The 19,029-nt window shown below is 42.8% G+C and overlaps 1 protein-coding gene across 1 annotated transcript; it reads right to left on the minus strand.

Annotated features, from left to right (window-relative positions):
- Positions 1-2,268: 2,268 nt before the first annotated feature.
- On the minus strand, positions 2,269-18,527 carry Cblif (cobalamin binding intrinsic factor). Its single transcript, XM_021152490.2, has 9 exons — positions 18,437-18,527; positions 17,559-17,735; positions 16,403-16,516; positions 15,586-15,726; positions 13,336-13,517; positions 7,711-7,888; positions 6,443-6,644; positions 5,163-5,281; positions 2,269-2,330 (listed from the first exon to the last, which is right to left on the minus strand). The coding sequence occupies exons 1-9, from the start codon at positions 18,525-18,527 to the stop codon at positions 2,269-2,271; spliced, it is 1,266 nt and encodes a 421-aa protein (XP_021008149.1).
- Between the last annotated feature and the right edge of the window lie 502 nt (positions 18,528-19,029).

A 19,029-nucleotide genomic window follows, 5' to 3' on the forward strand; every position in this document is an offset into this window, starting at 1 on the left:
GTCTCCCCCCCCCCCCCCCAGCATTACAAAAATATATCTGACTGGCTACTCCTCCAAAGTTTAGCTTTACTATCTATGGCCATTAGAGGGCCCAATATGTCTGTATAGTCAGACACCCTAGCAGAGTGAATTCTTGAGCGAAAAGAATGATGTAATACTGAGTTTGTGCATGCATTTGTGATCTGCTAGGACAGTTACATTTGAATTCACTTTTTGTATTCCAGCTGGTATGTATTTGTTATTGTTATACTATTATAGATAACTTAGATATCTTAAAGGGGTCTCTCTCCTCTTTCTCAGTGTGTATCCCGGTCTGGCTCACTCACACTTTGGATTCTGCACCCTTCTGTCTGTTGGGATTACAGGTGGGCACCACCATGCCTGCTGAGATGACTATTAACCTTTTCTAAACTGAAGATAGACCAGGCTCCTCATTTTGCCAAAGAGGAAGCTGGTGTTTTAGTTGGGTACTTGCCCAGGCAAGCCATTGTGTTTATTACATGCATGATCAGAATGTGGCTCAGTCTTTTGGTTCCCAATCCAGATTTCTTCTCACACCGTTTGAAGACTATTGCGTTATTTTTGTGTATGTTTGGTTTAGGTGGGTGTACATTTTTGGATGTGCTTGTCCATGTACACACATGTGGAGGCCAGAGACTAACATCAGGTGTTTCCTAGAGTGTGCTCCATCTTAGTCTTGTAGACAGGGTCTTTAACGGAAACTGGATTCTGTTGTTCAGGTTAGACTGCCTGGAAAGTAAGCCTCCAACATGTGCCAGTCTCTGTTTCCCCAGTGCTGGAGTTGTGGATGTTCACAGATACCATGCCTGACTATTTTATGTGCGTGCTGTGGAGCCAGACTCACTTCTTCATGATGAGGCAAGCACTTTACCCACCTATCAACCTCTTGATCCTTAGGAACATTTTTTTACATTTTAAATTTTATTTTATGTGCATGGGTGTTTTGCGTGTCTTTATGTATGTACATACACATCTGTATATCATGTACATACAGTGGCCTGAAGAGGGAGTTGGATTGCCTGAGATTGGTGGTACAAACAGTTGTGTAAGAACATTTTCTTAAATTCATTTTTCCTTCTCAGCCTCAGTTCCTTCAATGATGACTCTGAGACTAATTGTTTATTATTAAACATCTAGACCATAAGCTTTAGCTCATTCCATGACTAACTCTTAATTTACTTAACCCATTTAAACTATTCTATGTTTACCATGTGGTAAGTTACCTTTTCTTCAGTCCCAGCCTGCGTCTGCCTGTGTGTCTCCTCAGTGTCTCTCTGAATTCATCTACCTTCTGGTTTATGTTGATCTCCTCAGGGCCCTCTCCTCCTTAAATCTCTCTTTTACACTCTCACTATTTCCCAGAATCCTCTCTCTTCCTGCCAGTGTCCCACCTCTTATTTCCTGCCTTAGTTCATTGGCTGGCCATCAGCCTTTTTATTGACAGGTGATGCTTATAAGAGATTTTCTTTACACAATTGTGAGCTGACATATATATGGGTGCTGGGAATTGAAGGGCAGCCAAGTACTCTTACCTGCCAACCAAGCCATCTCTATGGCATCTTCCACAACCATGAAACAATTTAAGACAAGAATTTACCTAGAAAAACTAGAAGTTATGACATCATTTACTGAGCTAAAAACCATCCTGCAATTATATATGGGATGATTTTGTTCATTCAATACAAAGGTATCTGTATATATGTCTGTATTAGGTGAGTTGTAAAGGAACACTTAGTATAAGAAACCCAAGTAGAGCCGGGTGTGGTGGCGCACGCCTTTAATCCCAGCACTCGGGAGGCAGAGGCAGGCGGATTTCTGAGTTCAAGGCCAGCCTGGTCTACAGAGGGAGTTCCAGGACAGCCAGGGCTACACAGAGAAACCCTGTCTCGAAAAACCAAAAAAAAAAAAGAAACCCAAGTAGCAGTTTTACTAGTTCATCTGTGTAAGTAGTTGTATTGGTTAGTGCAGAAGGTTGTGTCAATCTCCCCGAATATCACTGAGGCTTCCCTTCTCCCTTGTGATTGGTGTAAATGACAACTGACAGTCTGTTTTGAGAAGCCAGAAATTTTATTGCATGAGTCACAATGGTGAGCATCTGCATCATTTATTCCACACAGTGGCTCAGGAAGAGAGTAGCATTGTTAATATCTGCTTTTCTTGGCACAGATTTGAAATGATATGGAAAACAAAACAAAACAAAACAACCCAAACCATCCTTTTGTCACATGGGTCAGAAGATACTCCTTCTCAGTATTGGGTGAAGTTGGCTGTGATGTGCTCATGATTGAAGGGGATATAGTAAGCAACCCCTGGAAAAAGGCAGAGGATAACACGTGTTCACAGTGCACATAAACTTTCCAGGCCAAACATCAGCTCATTAACCTTGTTAGATGGGTAAGATCACCACAGCGAGAAGTGGGCAGAAATGTAAGTTTTGAATGTTTCAGGATTTCTTTTAAAACATTTTTATTATTGTTATTTATTTGTGTATGTGTGTGGATGCATGCATGTGAAGCTCAGAGGACAACTTGTGAGAACTGATTCTCACTTTCCATCACGTGGGTCCCAGGAATCAAACTCAGGCCACAAAGCCTGGCTCCAGATGTCTTTATCAGCTCTTTCTAGTCCTGTTTACGGATTTCTTTCTTTCTTCCTTTCTTCCTTTCTTTCTTTCTTCCTTCCTTCCTTCCTTCCTTCCTTCCTTCCTTTCTTTCTTTCTTTCTTTCTTTCTTTCTTTCTTTCTTTCTTTCTTTCTTTCTTTCTTAAATATTTATTATTATTATTTGTGTGTGTGTGTGTGCACGTGCGCGTGCATGTGCACCACATATGTGAAGGTGTTCGTGGAGAATAGAAGAAGGAACTGGGATTACAGGCTGTTGTGAGGCACTTGATGTGGGTGCTGGGTTCTTTGTAAGAGCAGTAGGTGCCTTTAACTGTGAAGCCGTCTCTCTCTTTTTCTTCTCTCTCCTCTCCTTCTCTCTCTCTCTCTCTCTCTCTCTCTCTCTCTCTCTCTGTAAAGATACTGTATTCCTCTTGTATTTGCTTTATATATTGCTGCACAAATGTCTATGGATTTCTAATTTTCAGCTTTTAGGTTATCATTTTGTGGAGTATGATTTTGGGGATAACCCCTTTCTTCTCTCACACAGAAAAGTTTTGCTAAATTTTTTTCTGAAATTTATCTTTAATATTAGAAGCCAGTATCTGGCACATAGTAACCATTCGATAAATGGTTCAAGCTAAAATCTTTAAGGGGGAATCTCACTTATTTTTGGAACATTTTTGTAAGAAATAGAAAGGGCAATAGGCTGAGAATCCTTCAGGATAAGAAAGAGAAATGATGTCGATATCTTATCTTTTAGGTAGTTCTGGCAACAGTAAACATGAGGTTCATACCCAAATGGTTTTGAATTGGACATCTTTACTTTTTACTGTCTTTGATCCCAGAGAAAGGAAGTTTTTTGCAGACATGAGGAATAAGCCCCTTTAAAATTTCAGAGTAATCTTTTGAGATCAAAGTGGTGGCAGAAATAACAGTGACAACAAGCATTTTGAACACACACTCTTCAAAAAGTCACTGCATTTTTTTAATCCTCACAATAACCCATGGAAATAATATTTCCATTTTATAGCTGTAGAGAATGATTCCTTATTTGTGTACTGTAGATTGTGATTATGAGAGGAGTTTTTTTTAACAAAGCCTGGTCCTGCAGCCCATGAATTCTGACTGGGCAGCTTTTCCTAACTATATGGTAGACTGTAAGCAAACAGTCTCTCCCATGGTAAAATTGGGGAATGGAGCCTTCAAGACACAGCCTTGGCCTCCTGTGACTCTGTTAGAATTCACAGTCCTCTTCACAGTGACAATCAGTGTCCGGTTAACATGATCCTTAGACAAAACCATGCCCAGTGCTCTTTAAGTGGGAAGAAGTTTCAGCGCTTATGCAAAACCTTTCAGAAATATTAATTTGCTGGAGTCTGAGTTCCATTCTTGCTATGTTTATTCCATAAATGTATAGTTACAAACATTCCTTTATCAGAGACTAAACAGAAGGTGGGAGTTGAAGTTTTGATGAGGCTGTGTTAGAAAGCTCACTTGTCCTAGAGTTTGGAAACCTGGACTTGATTTCTGTTCTGTTAAATTCTAGGCTCATTTTTCAAACAGGTACCTTTGACATCTTGTGGTGATGCAATATTCTGAAATATCTCTTACATTCTAAGAGCCTGGGACTTTTGCTGGACCTCACTGCAGGGTTAATAGTATACCTGGAGGTTACTTACGACTTAAGACTATTGTGTATTCAGGTTTTTTGCTTAACCTGCCTTTAGGAGAAGCATAAGAATTGAATCTTGCCTTGAATTCTCCATGTAATCAAACTTTACAACTTAAGACAACACATAGGCATAATCTTAAGTTCTTGTTATGTTCTCTTCCAAGACCCAGACCCAGAAACAATGCATGTGTATCATTTGCGGAGAGCAGCAAATACCTAAGATGACAACAGCTTCCTCAAATCTACTGGAAAGTTTGAAAGCATCTATTTAGGGAAATTGGCTGGTAAACACTGGTGTTTATAGGACTGTTAAATATTTCTGTAAAGTATCCCATTCCTTCCCCATGTGATGCTCTGTGCTGTTTAATAAAGACACAGTAAAGCCTGTGTGAGGGATGTACACATAGCCATGTAATAGACTCATGGCAGGCATACACAATCACACCCAGGGCCAGACAGATCGACAAGGCAGCCTTCTTACATCAGGTACAGATTCAGATGAACGCAACAGAAAGACAGAGATGGAAGGCACATATTTGATGAAGTAGAGAATACAAATCTGGACTCACTCTTGGTGAAATGGCCCTAGGGGGAAATGGTAACTGCTTTTATTTCTTTCCTTAATGCTACACTGATGCACTCTTGGTGTCTTGGAGTTAACCACCAATGTATAATCCACCTCTCATCTCTTGAATTTAGAGTCACTAATAATTGCAGAGTATGTAATGATTATCTACAACACTCAATTCCTATACCTACCCTTATTATAAGCATGTACATTATCATATTATACAAGTACATTAATTAAAGAAGTAGTAAATGTAGCCTTCCAATTGGAAGAAAAAGACATTCCTTTGCTTTTCTTACCTTCATCCAAAGGCGTTTTGCCACTAAGAAACTCCCAGTATGTCTTGTGATTAACGTTCTCAGCGATATTGTTGATAGAAGAGACAATAAGGCCCCAGGATGTCATTGTGGTTTCAAATCTAAGAATAAAATGTGGATAACCTTGGTTGAAGCCAGGCAACAGGAGGCAAGATAGAGAGATAGGTGTAATAATGCTTTAAAAAACAGATAAAAATAATGTTCAGAAGAGAAAATACAAATGCCTAGTGAGTATGGAATCATGCCACTTAAAGTGAAATTTCACTGAATAGCATTTGAAGGGTTTTGGTTAACGTTTGCAGTTGAGTGAGTTGATAGGTATTTCCATATTTAGGTATTCACATTTTATGGATATATCATTTGGAACAATCTTTATCTTGCATAGTATGTATTTTTCAGATTCTATGGATTTATTTCTGTTTGTTATGTTGAGGATTCCAGATGAATGAGTACCTCAATGTATGTACTATTAAACAATTTCTACTCATTTCATCACACATATCTCCATGGCACAGTTGAGGTCCAAGGTTTTCTTGTATAGAATATTGCATTGCAGTAAAAGGAGTAGCCATTATAGAGGACAGTGTGCATGTGAATCGTATGGGGTGCACTCTGTTAATGATCAACTCTAATGATGTTCAAATTATTGGAGGACCTTATATAAAGAATCATGGGATCTGGTGCCCCTGGCCTCCAAACGTACCCACACTCACATGCACAGATATGTTCCTGCTCCTCACATTGTTAAAAATAAAATAAATCATAGAAAATAAGGGACACAAATTTTAGAGAAAAGTATGCCAGCCCATGAATCTGATGAATCACAGCTATTTGTATTATGTATAGAAAAAATTCTGTAAGATTATTAAATAACTGATTATATTGTGGTTATGGAGGCAGTTGGTTCTTTTTTCTCTCCAAGTATATCCAGAGGGTTTGGGTATCAAGTGTCCTCTTTTCTTTGTCATGTATTCCCAGGGTCCTTTGACTCCTTCTATCTTTCTCTGTGACCTCCCTATCTTCCTCTATTGCTTCCTCTTTTTTCAAACGTTTACACTCTCCTCTGCAATCCATTTCCACATTCTACTCTTTCCTAACAGGATAGTGGGTAGAATGTAAAATTTAAAGGCAGACAAGTCCATGCTTAGCTCTGAACTCTCTAGTTACCTGTTATGTGATCTTAGGAGAGAGAGGATGGGAAGGAGGATACAGGAGGAATCTGAGTCAGGCTTGGGGAGGGCAACGCTGTTCGCACCACTCACTTGAACATGGAGTTTTTGCGCTGTGCTTCTTCTAGGACAGCAAGTAGCACAGATCCGCTTTTCACACTAACCTCGATGGTCACATTGAAAAGCAGATCAACCCCTCTCAGCTGATTGTTTATGGTATATATGACGGTAATGTTAGATACTGAAGTGGGGACCGGGGTAGGATAGTCAGTTAAAGTTGGTGGCACTTCATGACCTGTAAGGAGCAAAAAGGCCAGGTTTATCAAAGGTTTTGAGATTTGAGTTATGGCTGCAAAAGTCATTGCTGTTGACAATATATCCCAGAAAAGATTTCAAGAAAATAATAACCTTTAAATTCTTTAACAAAATACTTGGACAACTACTCTAGAGTCCTGGCAAAGACTCCATGTTAAGCTTGTGATGTCACTGGGAAGCAGCCTAGGCAAGTGAGGCCAAGGTAGGCAGTGAGGCCAAGGTAGCAACGCTTCATCTGATGGCAATGGATTTGCTTGACTTTGGCTCCTGTAGATTCATCACTGAAGTCTATGAAGATCCTATCATTTCTTCCTGTCATATGAAGCTGGTGAGTTCCGGAGGAAGTATTTGATAAGAACAAATAATTGAAGGAATTGATTTCAAAGATTTATTTTTTCTGGAGTGACAAAAGTTTTAGGAAGGCTCTGCATGGGCAATCTGAATTTTAAATATTTCAGTACTGTATTAGATTGGATATAAAGATGCTATAAAGTAAGATGTCAAGCTTCCACCCTATCCTGTTGGTATTCTGTCAGGCTATCATTTTAGATCTTAAAAGCTTGGATGAATTTCATCTGTGCCTTTTAAGTCCAATAAAGTCAACAATTGGTAATTAGTCTCCTCCCCCTTTTCTTCCTGTTGCTTTTATAGTGTAGATGGCATTGATTTTTATTTAATACTGATTTCATTACTGTAAAGACTGTAGTTTTGTCTGTATGTCTGTTTTATGACTTTGTAGAGCAGAGAAGACTTAGTGATGCTTGGCAGTCCATTTGTGGAATGAATGAAGCTCCTTGTGGTGACCATGGGCCTTCTACCTCCTTAAAGTAGGTGTTTAGTGTAAGGAGATGAATTCTGAAGGCTAGACACTGTGGCTGTGTGCTAGAACACATTGTTAAGATTGGAGATCAGTTGAGGCTCTGTCTGTCCATATGGGATACATGGACAAAACAGTCTTACATGCTACTCAACATCAAGCCACACGCTATTGTACTATAAGTAGCTCAGTTATAACATAAGAAGGGAGGTCACTGAGAAGTACTTACCAGGACCACATGTTACTTGGGGCACATCTAGGTAAGTCTTGCCTTTCAAGGAAGGGAGAATTTGGGCAATGGACATGGGGTTTTGGAATTTCCCCTGCTTAATCTCGTTGAGTATCGTATGCATAGTCTTCTCACAGTTCCACTCCTTGGTAGGTTGCTCAGGTGTCACGGAGAGAGCCTGGGGTGGGCATGAGCAAGGATATTATATATATATAATTATATATATATATAATCTGATTAGGTATAGTGGGGAGATGGCTCTTGTGAGGGGTGAACTTGATTGCTAATCTTTATGATCTTCCAGAATCCAAACTGAAGCAGCACAAGGTTTTGAATCACATTTGTCTTTCACAGAATCTGTCCCATGATAGTCATAGAAGGAGTGGAGGGGTAGCACCCAGCAAAGGCACTGGCCTGTCAATGAATGAGGCTGTGGGCACAGTCTCCTAGCTAACGGCAAACAAGTGCTTAACAATGATGAGCCGGAAAGATAAATCAGTGTTAGATCATTGTCTGCTCTTCCCAGGGACCTTGGCTTACTTCACAGAAGCCACATGGCAGCTCACAACCATCTGTAACTCCACTTCCAGGGGACCCATCATCACCTTATGGCCTTGCCCTCTTATGGCCTCCTCAGGTATTAGGCATGTATGTGATGCATACATGCCTAGTACCTGAGGTGTATATGGAATATGTACATGTGTATATGGAATTTTGCCTACCTATACACATAAGATAAGGTAAAATAAAAACAACAACAACAACAACAACAACAACAACAACATAGCACTGAACAATTATCTGGTCAATGATGAGAGGCAGGGAATACTGCCAGAGTTGCTGTATTCATGACAAGTTTTTAGCTGTAGAACAAGGATAATGAAGCAAGTCTTAGAAGGAGCTGTTGTAGTCTAGGGCAACCTGGACTGGCATATGCAGTACACTGCTCTTGATTTGTGTTGTCATGCACAGAATTTGGTGAACTTCTCCCAAAGCCTGTGTCTATGTCAGGACTGCAGTCCCAAAGCCTGTGTCTATGTCAGGACTGCAGTCACAGTCTCCACAGCCCTGGCCTTGGGATGGAGTCATGGCCTGGGTTGCACTGGTCTCCTTGGGAACAGTGACTGGTGGATTCATGCATCAATCGGTTCTTCCCTGATACACCCATACTGAAAGAAAAAAACATGTCTCCTGCTTGTATATTTTAGTTGTGACTGTATGAGTAAACACGAAGCTGTCATTAACCATCTTAAATTCCACACAGCAGGAGAGAATGAGTGAAACCGGGCATGAGAGGCTACTAAGAGTGGGTCTCTTATGTGTCATTTGATCTTTTTATTCTGGTTATTCTTGAAATCACTTCATCTAGTCTTGACATCCCCAGGTATGTGAAATATTAAATTGTCATTTTAAAATTGGGCTTCTGGTACTTGCAAAACAAGTCTGGATTACTATGCCAACCTATTTACTTTCTCTGGCAAATTTTTCTGTCTCTTAGGGCTAAATTAGAAAGTATAAGTCCTGCTTGTCTTTGGAGGGGCATCATTTGAGGGTCCAGTGAGCCAGTTTGGGAAAGTATTTTGCAAGGCATGATGTGGAAACTATCATTGCATCCTCCATTCCTCTAACAGTTATGCTAACTAAAGCCCCCAAGTATGATAGCAAGCTTCGTTGGCCAATGACAAGTTTGCATGAAGCTGGGAAGAGAAAATGGGCGAAGGAGGAGAGTCAGAGATGGTTGTCTCAGCTAGAAAGAGCAGAGTGGGCACTTGGACATCTGTGACAGGAACAGTCACCATGTTAGCTTCAGCAAATACAGACCGAAACTCTCCATAGAGGCCACTTAACAAGGCAGGTTAGCCTAAGAGTACTAGCTAGATACTCCTCAGCAGTAGTAGCTTCTACTGTGATATATTTTTTCCTGGGAATAAAACATTTATTCCGACATACTAGAGCATTAAGCCATCAGAAATAATTGCTAACTCTGTATGAAGAATCTTACCAGACTCCTTGTTGAGGTCAGTTCCTACCAGAGGAAACTTTGGTGCAGTAGATGGTATGGAAGGATGAGAAGTTTCAGGGTAGAAGTGCCTTTAGGAAGGCTTGAGAGTGTCTCAGGTCATGCAAGGACTGTCATCCTTGGGTGAGTGAGCAAAGGCTGAAAGCTTTATAGCTCTCCTGTTGTGCTGAGAGTTCATGGACAGTGAGTGGGCATGGCATTGTACTTGTGATGTTTTTGTATATCACATGGCACTCAGTGTGGTTATAGCCTTGCTCTTTTGGGGAAAATGAAACTCAAGGAAAGTCAACATTTGTCTTAGATTGGGGCAGACTTGAAATTCAAACCCTGTTGTAATGGGTCTAGAACCCTTTGATCTCAACAGCACAACTTTTCAGATTAGATAATGGTTATAGATTAGACACTCGTTAGTCTGACTCTTCCGGCTTTCTGGGTAAACTCCAGGTGCATGTGTAGACAGGCAGGCACGGAGAAGGTATATGTGGTAAGTGACAAGAAATCTACATGGTGAGTGCTATCTGGATATAAATAAGGCCTTACCCTTTGATAGGAAAAGCTTTGTTCTCACGCATAATCTACCAGAGTACCTAGAAAGTGATGAAATCCCAAATAGAATTCCTACGCCAAATCGGCAAAGAAAACAGTTCTGCATCTGGCACTAAACCAATCAGAAACCTTAAACAAGGTTAAGTGAGGGTCCTACCCTGGCAAACCCAATCTTAAACTCATTCCCTCAGGATGCCTGCTTTCCACAGAAGTTTCTAGACCTGAGTTCTGGGGTTGCTGTTTTATGGCTTGGCTATGGTAAATAGTTTTCTTTCATGACTAAATTGGGGTGACCATGACAAGAAGTAGCTTTGCTCTTAGGCATTTCCACACATGGCATTTTGGATTGGTGAGCTGTCTTCATTCTTATGCTTGACACTGATTATTACATATGTTCTGTGGACTCTTCTCTAATTTTTAGTATGTAGAGGTTACCAACACCAGTCTCTTTTTTTTTTCCCCTCAGGAGATGATTTCCTTCTGATAGTAGCCCAGAGCTACACAAAGCTTAGGGCTCCAGCCCTCTCCCTTTTCTGGGGTTTCTGAGGTTTGGAGTTTATGATGCAGTTTTCTCTTAATATCCTAAGATATTTAGAAACTTTAGATCACCAATATCTTAGTATGGCTAGAGGATTTGACCACCTGTGACTTTATAATTTATGATTCTAGTTGGTAATCTCTTTCCATCATCATGGATGCATCTATTTCCCATGAAGGATTCTTGCCCTAGTCAACAGCGGCTGGAGGATGGTGACAGATTTGGGGCTGTCAAGAGCATCTTTCCCTTGTGGGCCAGGAAGTGAATAGGAACACCACAGGAAGACCAAGAAAATCAACTAACCTGGACCCTTGGGGACTCTCAGAGACTGAACCACCAACCAAAGAGCATATGACAACTGGATCTAGACATCTCCCCCTCCACATATGTAACAGAGGTTGGAAGTTGGTCTTCATGTGTGTCCCAAACAACTGGAGCAGAGGCTATCCCAAAAGCTGTTGCCTGTATGTGGGCTATATTATTTTAGCTGGGCTGCTTTGTCTGGCTTTAGTGGGAGAGGATGTGGCTAGCCTCACAGAGCCTTGAAGTGCCAGGTTGCAGGGATACCTAGGGGTGGCCCTACCTGCTCACAGGAGAAGGAGAATGGGAGGAAGGATTGTGGAAGGGGGTCACTGGGAGAGGGGCAGTGAGCAGGATGTGAAATGAATAAGTAAAAAAAAATAGTTGGCATGCCAAGTGGAGACAGGAAAGGAATACAATTATATTTCAGTTAAAAGCATACTTTTTCTCCACATCCTCCACAGCATCTGCTGTCACCTGAATTTTTGATCTTAGAAAGAGGAACACTCCTCCATTGTTGGTGGGATTGCAAGCTTGTACAACCACTCTGGAAATCAGTCTGGCGGTTCCTCAGAAAATTGGACATAGTACTACCAGAGGATCCCGCAATATCTCTCCTAGGCATATATCCAGAAGATGTTCCAACCGGTAAGAAGGACACATGCTCCATTATGTTCATAGCAGCCTTATTTATAGTAGCCAGAAGCTGGAAATAACCCAGATGCCCCTCAACAGAGGAATGGATACAGAAAATGTGGTACATTTACACAATGGAGTACTACTCAGCTATTAAAAACAATGAATTTATGAAATTCCTAGGCAAATGGATGGACCTGGAGGGCATCATCTTGAGTGAGGTAACCCAATCACAAAAGAACTCACGTGATATGTACTCACTGATAAGTGGATATTAGCCCAGAAACTTAGAATACCCAAGATATAAGATACAATTTGCAAAACACATGAAACTCAAGAAGAATGAAGACTAAAGTGTGGACACTTTGCCCCTTCTTAGAATTGGGAACAAAACACCCATGGAAGGAGTTACAGAGACAAAGTTTGGAGCTGAGACGAAAGGATGGACCATCTAGAGACTGCCATACCCGGGAATCCATCCCATAATCAGCCTCCAAACACTGACACCATTGCATACACAAGCAAGATTGTGCTGAAAGAACCCTAATATAGCTGTCTCTTGTGAGACTATGCCGGTGCCTGGCAAATACAGAAGTGGATACTCACAGTCAGCTATTGGATGGATCACAGGGCCCCCAATGGAGGAACTAGAGAAAGTACCCAAGGGTTCTGCAACCCTATAGGTGGAACAACAATATGAACTAACCAGTACCCCCTGGAGCTCGTGTCTCTAGCTGCATATGTAGCAGAAGATGGCTGAGTCGGCCATCACTGGGAAGAGAGGCCCATTGGTCTTGCAAACTTTATATGCCCCAGTACAGGGGAACGCCAGGGCCAAGAAGTGGGAGTGGGTGGATAGGGGGGTGGAGGGGAGGGTATGGGGAACTTTCGGGATAACATTTGAAATTTGAAATGTATATAAAGAAAATATCTAATTAAAAAAAGACAAAAAGGAGCATACTTAAAAAAAAAAAGCATCTTTTCCAATTCAAGCCTGGGGATTAGTGGGTGAGACATAGCATAACCTACAGACTCAGCTGGGATACAGGCTTGGCTCTATCTGCTATTTACTAGATCATTTTTAGTATTTATTTGAGTGTGTACATGTGTGCGTGTGTCAACTTTACATTACTTACATTAATCATTTTAAATACAAACCAACTTTTTGTGGGTAAAGATAAAAAAGAACATTTTCCTGGTCAGTTTGAAGCACAAAATTCCATCAATATTTTGGAAAGACTGCTTTCATATTGGTATGTGTACACCAAACATTCAGTAGAGTATGACTGTTACTAGTAAGCTGGTCATTATTGATAGTAAGCCCTCAAAAATCTTGATTTATTTGTTTCATTTTTTTCCAAGAAAGGAAAAATGAATTCTTTTAGGTTTGTCTTCACATTTTCTCTCTGAACTAGTAAACACCTGCATTTTCTTAGTGGAGAAACTGAGGCAAGGTAGTTCAGGAATTGACCCCAAATCACATTAGTTAGACTTTCCTAGGTATGTTAGTATACACACAGTCCCTTGGCCTTACAGTTCAATGTTATTAGCCTGGCCTAGATTAGGAGCAAATAGGATGCCTTACCTGCATGGCAAGGCCAGTGCTGTAGATGTCTCCGATGATGCCATCAGCTTTGATCCTCAAGCTGATATTCTCCACAATAGCCTTCAGTGCCTGACCAAACAGGTCTCTGTAGTTTTCTTGAGAACCCACAGGAATCTTGTTGTACATACAGGTCAGGGCCAAGGTTGCCACTGCTCCTGTGTCTGTGCCAGAATGGAGACAAACCCCCACCACGATTACCACCACAGCCAGTGTTCATCATCAGGTGCTTATTGTAACCTAGTTATAGGACTTCCTGTAGCTCTGGGGACGGCCTGTGGAGCAGGACCCATCTTCATTTAAGATATGAGGAAATGGGAGCTCAGAGCAGTGGAGTAACTGCACAAGGCCACACAGCCAGTGAGCAGCAGACTTAGAAACACTTGTACACAACTTAACAGCTCCAGACCTGTGTTCAGGCTCACTTCTCATCTCCATGTCAGCAGTTCTGGAAGTCCCAGCTGTCAGCTGCTCAGGGAAGTCACCTTGGTCTTCCCAGCACAGCAGCCTGAGTCTCTAGCACCTGTGGTTTATGCGTCTTTTGCTCTGTCAGGGTTCTGTGTCATGTGTCGTGGCTCCTGGGCTCTGTAAATGCTTGGGAAGTGGTGACTCTATATCCCCCATAGCACCCAGCACAGGGACTTTTTGTTATTTGCATGTGATAAACATGTGTGGACCAAAGGAGCAAACTCTAACAAGATCAGAACAAGAAAAAACAAAAAAACAAAAACAAAAACAAAAACAAAAAAACCACTAGCAAGTGGCAGCTCTCCCCCTGGCCTTCCCACCTCATCTGAATTCTCAGAGCACCATTAAAAGTGACAGTGTTATTGACCCCTGAGACACAGAAGCCCACCACACTTCCTGAGCTTACAGAGATTGCAGGTAGAAAGGGGTGTCAGTCTGCTCTTGATCCCTGAGAAGAGCCCCGGACTGTATCTACCCATTTGTCTGATAGTAAAAGGAAAAAGCTTGCTGCTGAGGCCTGTGGAGTGAGCAAAAAAAGCCTGGTATGATATTATTGCTTAGAGGGTGGCAGAGGGCTCCATGCCAGGGGCCCCAACTGAGGAGGGATCAGTACACATAGAAAGGCCAAGCACAGGAAAGAACATCAGGCAGGGAAAGGATTCAGTTTGAAGGCAGCCCAGTGTGAGTGAAGGGAAGAAGAAGGTCCCTGTGTTGGTTTCAGAAAATAGCTGTCAGCACCTGATATAGCTGTCTCCTGAGAGGCTCTGCCAGTGCCTGACAAATACAGAAGTGGATGCTCACAGCCATCCATTGGACTGAGTACAGGGTCCCCAATGAAGGAGCTAGAGAAAGGACCCAAGGAGCTGAAGGGGTTTGCAGTCCCATAGGAAGAACAACAACATGAACGAACCAGTACCCCCAGAGCTCCCTGGGACTAAACCACCAACCAAAGAGTACACATGGCCGGGTGTGGTGGCGCATGCCTTTAATCCCAGCACTCGGGAGGCAGAGGCAGGCGGATTTTTGAGTTCGAGGCCAGCCTGGTCTACAAAGTGAGTGCCAGGACAGCCAGGGCTACACAGAGAAACCCTGTCTCGAAAACAAAACAAAACAAAACAAAACAAAAACAAAAAACAAAAAAACCAAAGAGTACACATGGTGGAACTCATGGCTCCAGTTGCATATGTAGCAGAGGCCCTTGGTCCTGTGAAGGCTCAATGCCCCAGTATAGGGGCATGCCAGGGCCAGGAGGCAGGAGTGGTTGGATTGATGAGCAGGGAGAGGGGGAAGGGGATAGGGGGAAGGGGATAGGGGGAAGGGGTTTTCAGAGGGGGAAACCAGGAAAGGGGATAACATTTGAAATGTAAATAAAGAAAATATCTAATAAAAAATGGAAAAAAGACAAAAAGAATAAAAAAGAAAATAGCTGGTTATAGAAAGGGCATTTGGATGGCAAAAGGAGAAACATATGGAAACACTGAGTGTGGGAGAATTAGTAACAATTAAGGAGTGAAAGGTAGGGCTGAGGCAAGACGTTTCCATTTTATTTGAAAATAACTTATGACTTGTGTGATGTGTTTATTGTCCCTGTGGAGATCTGTCCTTAACTCAACACATCCTATAAACCTTTGTTCAATGTTTGCATACCCGGCCACCTGCATGGCTCTCCGCTCCACTTCCTCCCCTTTATCTCCCGCTCTATCACCAGCTCTCATCCACTGTGACCCTGATCCTCTCAGCCTAGGTCTAGCGGCAACAGCTTACCCACATTGAAGGGAGAGGGTTCCATCATCAGGGTCTTAGCGAAGCGCACTGCGATGGGTAAGGTCGCCTCTGAACTCTTCTGGCACAGTGCGAGGATAGCCAAACCAGGCCCATAGAAGGCCGAGGATTCAGCACCCGGGCCTCAGAAGACAGAGACCCATTATTAGATTAACACTTACCACACTGGAGACTTTTTAAGTAACGTGGGCCAAAGCTTTTAAATAGAAATCATTAGAAAACCTGTCATAGTCATAGAAAGACTGGCAAAGGAAGACACCAATGTTTTTCAGATTGAGAGTGTCATCTGCTGTTTGAAGAGAAGGCCTGAGTGGATGGTGGCTTCCCAGTGAGCTTCATATTGGCCGAGAAGAGAGACTTATGGAGGCGGGGGCGGGGGTCTGTCAGAGCAGAGGTGGCCTCATGCCTCCTCCCTGACTTTTTACTTCCCATTTGCATAATCTTCCTTTCTGGTTTGACAGTTCTCAGGAAGGACCCTCCACTCTTCCCTTCCTTCCCTTCCTTCCCTTCCTTTCTGGTTTGACAGTTCTCAGGAAGGACCCTCCACTCTTTCCTTTCTTCCCTTCCTTTCTGGTTTGACAGTTCTCAGGAAGGACCCTCCACTCTCCCCTTCCTTCTCTTCCTTTCTGGTTTGACAGTTCTCAGGAAGGACCCTCCACTCTCCCCTTCCTTCTCTTCCTTTCTGGTTTGACAGTTCTCAGGAAGGACCCTCCACTCTCCCCTTCCTTCTCTTCTTTTCTGGTTTGACAGTTCTCAGGAAGGACCCTACACTCTTCCCTTCCTTCCCATGAGCTCTTACTTGAAGGTGACCAGTTCTCCATTTTCTTCAGTAGAGTGGACACTTTACTTCCAGGGTCTCTGCAGGAGGACGTGAGAGCCATAACGGTGAGGGCAAGCTGCCCACTTGTCAGGTCTGCAGCAGAGAGAACAGGAGGAGAAGGGCAGGCATTCTCAGGCAAGGCCATTGCACTTGTCTTTTAAACTTAAAACATATGTTTATTATTATTACTGTATGTGTGTGTGCATGGATGTGCGTGTGTGCGTGTGTGTGTGTGTGTGTGTGTGTGTGTGCATATGCGCACACGCGCAAGAGCCACAGCCACATGTGGAGGTCCAAAGGCCACTTTGTGGAGTCCGTTATTCCCTCTATAGTTCTGTGGATTTAAACTCAGACTGGGAACCCTGCATAGCCACAGAGCCGTGTACCTGAGAGCGGTTTCACAAGCCCATTTCCCAGTTGCCCCCCCACCCTCCTTTAATTTTTTTTTTGAGACAATGTTTCACTCCGTATCCCTGGCTGCTCAGGAACTCGCAGAGATGCTCCCGCTGAGAGCAGCCTCCCATCTGGGATTTGGATTTTCCAGAAGTGCACTCACAGGATTTTAAACTCTTCTTTTTCCAAAGAAGGAGACACAGAAACAAATTCTCGAGGAAACATTGACTCTAGTGTTGTCTGTGTGACTCAATGACTGCATAATGAAACTCGTTCTATAATTAGTATACACTAAGGAACAATCCCTGGCATCTGTCTATAAAAGAAGTGAGAATGTCTGTACAAGTCCATGGAAGCCTACAGGCAGAAAGTAAACTTGGTTATGCACTTTGAACCCTCAGGCAATTCCTGGGAAGTAAGTGGACCCCAAACTTTGTTGTTACTGTCACTTATTATTGTTTTTGTCCTTGGAGGGCTCGGTGAATAAGTGGCATCTGGTGACTTATTTATAAGCAGCAGGTCTGGAATCAGAAGCCCCCATGTTGTTCCCTGAGCATCCTGCCTGCCCCTTTCCTGATAGTTCTGCTGTCTCATGTGTACAGATGCCCTGCTGCTGTGTAGGGAGAAGTGAGTGAAGTGTCATCAGAGGTAGCTCTGGGGTGGGTGATGACACAGAGCTGGGGTCTGGGCGTGGCCTGTGCGTGGAAGATTCAGGTTGCAGGGAGGGGATCCAGTGTCTAACCTGCACTGTCACTGGCCATGAGCTGGTAAGTCAGGAGTTTCTGGGCCTCCATGTTGTAGGCACCGGCCAGGTTCATGGCAATCAGGATGCTGGGGTTTGGGAAGTCTGAATCAGTCACCGAGTTCTCCATGAGCGCTTGTAGGCCATCGACCCAGGGTTGCTGATCTGGGGGCACAGCTGAGAAGAGGAAAGCCACTTGACACAAAATCTTCACTCATCCCTCTTTCTCCTCAGCCCTCTGCCCCTTTCTCGGAAACAGAATTTCCGAGTCTTTTAGGCCTTTTAGCAGAAGGCTTGAGAGCTTTTGGGGATCAAGTAATAGAAGAGGAATATAGAAAATAACAACATTTTTCTTTAGAGGCGCATTAGTCCTTACACTTTCTCCAATGATCTCTATATTTAAAGTGATTTCTCCTGTGCCAACTCTGAGTGGTACAGCTCAGAGGTAATTAACATGATTTCTAACCACTTCCCAGAAGTCACTGATTTCTTTTATATTCATTTCCCTCTTCTCTTCCCTCTACGTGAAGACTCTTGATGATTTGAGACATAATTTGCTCTCAGCAAATATTCGGGCTCTCAGTTACCACTAAGTATCGGCCTTGTTCCAGCAACCAACATGCCTGAAGTCATAATTCAGTCTCCTTCAATGAAAAATGCATTGACCTGACTCTCAGAGAATTGTGCTCTAAAGTCATGAAAGATGGCTTCCCTGGATGACAGTCCGTGGAACATGGCTCCGCCCTGTCTTCTGTCCACCTCTTTGATACTCCTATAGTGACTGCTGTTCCTCCTCCTTTTCATCAGCACAACTGTGCCTGAAATCTCTGCCTCCGGAGGGGTCTGTTCCTTTCCCATCAAAACAATCATATACTCACAGCAAGAGCTCTGGGCATGGGTGCTGGTTCCTGCCACAGCCCAGAGAACACTTAGGAGGTAGAGGATAAGCCAAGCCATGCCTGTCCACATCTCCCTTTCCACGAACACTAGTGTTTGCTAGTGAAGTGTTCCTCTACCTTCTCCTGTGTGCACTTATTTTTGTAATAGTCTGCTGTAGAGCCAGTCGCTCCCAGCTACCTATGCTGACCCCTCCTACCTTGATACAGCTCATTCCCATTTGCCTATCTGAGTTTACTTACTGTCTAGGCCCTCCAAGGTATGTAAAGGTGACTGCTAAGTAGCAGAACGGTATGAGCCTGAAGGTTGGGTAATGCAGCAAAGACAATGAGTGTCTCTTAACAAACTCCTAGTAACAAGTAGGAATATGGCTAATGTGTAATTATAGACAGGACTTCTCCTATGCCAATAGCTTCCTGATGCTTATCTCCAATGATTTTATTAAGATTTAGATGTTTAAGCTTCAGTACAGTAGCTGGATATAAAATTAACTTGAATCAGTGGCCTTTCTCTACACAAAGAATAAACAGGATGAAAAAGAAATTAGGGAAACAACACCCTTCACAATAGTCAC

Source organism: Mus caroli, unplaced genomic scaffold (assembly GCF_978045245.1).
Source record: "Mus caroli unplaced genomic scaffold, Mus_caroli_1 scaffold_20, whole genome shotgun sequence".
NCBI classification, from domain to species: Eukaryota; Metazoa; Chordata; class Mammalia; order Rodentia; family Muridae; genus Mus; species Mus caroli.